We start from the raw sequence: 3,620 nt of genomic DNA, 5'->3' as shown, positions 1-3,620 counted from the left end.
TGTAACATTCTGTTACAGGCAAGTCGACAGGGACAGAGAACAGCTCAGTGTCTGCCAGGGGTGGGGTGGGGCCAGAGTTTGACTACAAAGGGGAAGCGGGAGGGAGAGTTTTGGAGTCACAGAGCTGCTCTGTGGCCTGATTGTGGCTCTGGTTACATGAATCCATATATGTGTTAACAGTTACAGAACTGTATGTTCAAAGGGAGTTAATTTTACAGTCTGTTAATTTAGGTATTAAAAAAAAAAGATACACACACACACACACACACACACATATGCCCAAATAAATATCTTTTTTTAAATGCTTTAAAAGTGGGGCACCTGCGTGGCTCAGTCGGTTAAGCATCCGACTCTTGATCTCAGCCCACGGTTGGTGAGTTTGAGACCCACATCGGGCTCTGAGCTCTTGGTACAGAGCCTGTTTGGGATTCTGTCTCTCCATCTCTCCGCCCCTCCCCTGCTCGTGCTCTCTCTCTCTCTCAAAATAAACGAATAAACTTAAAAAAAATTGATAAAAATACTTTAAAAGAAATTTCCCACCTGGGTGTCTGCCAGAAAGGCGGCTTTGTGAAGGCCCTGCCACACCAGCCCTTGTGTTCTGTGAGCCTGTTCTTCCGTCTGTAAAGGGAAGGAAAGCGTCTTGAGCAGTGGTTTTCACAGCATACCCTTTTCTGCGCGCCCCAAATTGTGTCCTTGGGCAGTCCTTTTATGGAAATGGGGGTGGCAGGGGGTTTAGAGAGAAAGGGTATTCAAAAGCCACTGGGCTCTGGGCCCACGTGTCTTTAATGTTTGTATTTTTGAGAGAGAGAGAGAGAGAGAGAGAGAGAGAGAGAGAGACAGAGCGGGGGAGGGGCAGAGAGAGAGGGAGACACAGAACCTGAAGTGGGCTCCAGGCTCTGAGCTGTCAGCACAGAGCCCGACTTGGGGCTTGAACTCACAGACCGTGAGATCCTGACCTGAGCCGAAGTGGGACGCTCAACTGACTGAGCCCCCCAGGTGCCCTGTCTTATATATTTTGTCTCAAATCTTCTGGGTTAGAATAGCTGCTCCCAAGCCAGAGCCAGGTTCCTGGGGAGTTTGTACAATCCTGGATTCCAGGGCCTACTCTGGGGCTCACTCATTTGACCCTTTGGCAAGTTCCCCCACGGATCTCAAGGGATGCTGGGACACTGGCTGTAATTAATGGTCAGCAATGCTAAACGAGGCCTTGGAGGGGGGTGGGCAGGGGCTGGGTGGGCGCTGGAATTGTACTGCTTGTTTCTCGTTTGCACCTGCGTGAAGGATGAACCACAAGGAGACAATGGAAACTCCGAAAGGGCTCTAACTCCAGGCTTCCTCTGAGGGAGGCTCAGAAAGAACCTGAAATCATGTGTTGTTACACACAGGATGACTTTGTGCAAAAGCACTTGGTAGACAACCAAGTGGCTCTGCCCAGATAGGGGAAATGCCATTGTGAGGACGAATGTGGCTGACCCCCAGCCAGCAGGGCCAAAGAGTATCATTAATAACCAGAGCTGCCCTCTACTCTAAGCTTTAAACCATTCATGGGCTGGGTAAAACGCTAAGGACTCTAATCCCTACACCCATCTTGTGAGAGTCACGTGTCACTCGTTTGACAGGTGAGGAAACAGAGGCTTTCAGGAGCCCCAGATCACAAGAGGAAGAGGTGTCAGATGTGACACGGCTGGCAGCTCCAGCCTTCAAAGTCAAGACCCGTGAGAGGGACCCTTGAAGCCTGATGTCAGGCTCTCTCTCTCTCTCTCTCTCTCTCAGAACATGCTCCGGAGAAGGGGATTTGATGTCCCTTTTCACAAAGGCCGGTGGAGGTTGTCAAGGGCAACCTGAAACCCTGGCACATAGTACAGAGCTCACAATCAAAATCGTTTCAATTTTATATAGTGGAGTGGCTTTTTTGAAAACTATTTTAGGGGCACCTGCATGGCTCCATGGGCTAAAGCGCCGGACTTCGGCTCAGGGCATGATCTTGCGGTTCGTGGGTTCGAGCCCCATGTTGGGCTCTGTGCTGATAGCTCAGAGCCTGGAGCCTGCTTCAGGTTCTGTGTCTCCCTCTCTTTCTGCATCCCCCCCCATCCCCCCGCCCTCTCCTCCACCCCCCCTCCAACACTCAGTCTCTCAAAAGTCAACATTTTTTTAAAACCCTGTTTTCTACGCAAATCTAATGTAGAAAAGCAGAGTCGGGCCACTGTGGTCAAAGGTGGGGGCAGGGGTGGCTTCAGGCTCCCCCAGGGCTCCCAGGGTGCACCCCAGTAAAGGCTTCTAACAAGAAGTTGGCACTTACTGTGAGAAGTCCAGGCGGTGCCATGATGTCTAAAGCTCTGAGTTTGGGTTGGAAGGAACCAGGTGGGATCCTGGGGGACTCACTCCTGGGCTATTCAGCCTAGGGCAGGGCGCAGGATACAGGTCCATCCGAGCTGAGCACCACCTTCCCCCCCCCCCCCCCCCCCAACTCCGGCCGGGCCGGGGTCAACCACGATGCCGCGGCTCACAGGATAAGAAACATCGTCATCTTGTTGATGCAATGAATTTTATTCTTTAAAGATAAAGCTCCCTAAGCTAAAAAGTCCAACACCATCCCCTTTTCCTTGCCCTTCTAAACGGTATCCACTTGTTCTCTGTCCCAACTCAAAGTTCGACGTTCCGGTTCAATGTTGGCGTTGCCTCCTCAGCAGGTGTCCGGGGCTGGCCAGGACGGCTCACATCTGCATCATCACACGGACCTCCTTCTCGTAGATGTCAGGGATCACACCCACGGGGGAGTTGACCATGTGGACGGTGTTCTTGCTGAACAGCTTGAACTCGTAGTGGATGAGCTGTTCCCAGAAGCCGTTGTTGGGCCGGATGATGGGGCGGCACGACTTGGTCCACGCATGGGCGTCCAGCAGAGACATGGCGTGGTACTTCATGAGGTAGGCCAGGCAGAGGGCGGCCGAGCGGCTCACCCCCGCGGCACAGTGCAGCAGCGTGCGGCCCTGCTGCATCTCGACGCTGTGGATGTGGTCAGCGATCGGGTCAAAGAAGTCGCAGAGGCGCGAGCTCGGGACGTCAGCCACCGGCACCTGGACGTACTGGATGTCCTTGTAGAAGGTGTTGACCACTTCCACCGAGACGTTGATGACCGTGGTGATGTGGTTGCTGGACAGCATGCCCTGGTTGTTGGCCGACACGCCGTTGCTGATGTACAGGCTGCTGGTTATTTGGGAGAGGCCATGGACGGTGGGCTGGAGTGCAGCCGGAGCCGGGAGGGGACACGGAGAGGTCATCACGGTGGTGGGCGGTGATCTCTCTCCGAGAAAGTTCGGAGCCCCGAACTCGGGCGAGTTCACGTAGCAGCAACCTGTGAATGTCTCAGGCGACGGTCTGGGGGTACAGAAAACCAAGTCACCGGTCACCACCCCGTCCCCGCCCCGGGGACGTCACAATCCTACTGCCCGCCCCGCCCCTCCCGGTTTCCATGGCGATGGCAACTTGGCCACCCAGCCCGGTCTTCAGAGAAACCCCAGATCTCTTTTTATCTATGTCCGTAGCCCTTCATTTTCCAAAGCCCCAATTCTTATCTGCTGGACTTTTAAAAATGTCCTATTACAAGAAATCCAGTATAT

At 53.5% G+C, this 3,620-nt stretch overlaps 1 protein-coding gene across 1 annotated transcript; it reads right to left on the bottom strand.

Annotated features, from left to right (window-relative positions):
* Nucleotides 1–2,714: 2,714 nt before the first annotated feature.
* Nucleotides 2,715–3,281, bottom strand: DUSP21 (dual specificity phosphatase 21). The gene has a single exon (XM_030306436.1). The coding sequence runs from the start codon at nucleotides 3,279–3,281 to the stop codon at nucleotides 2,715–2,717; it is 567 nt and encodes a 188-aa protein (XP_030162296.1).
* Nucleotides 3,282–3,620: the final 339 nt, after the last annotated feature.

This window comes from Lynx canadensis, chromosome X, assembly GCF_007474595.2.
Source record: "Lynx canadensis isolate LIC74 chromosome X, mLynCan4.pri.v2, whole genome shotgun sequence".
Classification (NCBI taxonomy): domain Eukaryota; kingdom Metazoa; phylum Chordata; class Mammalia; order Carnivora; family Felidae; genus Lynx; species Lynx canadensis.
This window is presented reverse-complemented; position numbering and strand designations above follow the sequence as displayed.

Coding starts and splice junctions, on each gene's coding strand:
- DUSP21 (XM_030306436.1), bottom strand. CDS start 3,281: ATGACCTCTCCGTGTCCCCTCCCGGCTCCGGCTGCACTCCAGCCCACC.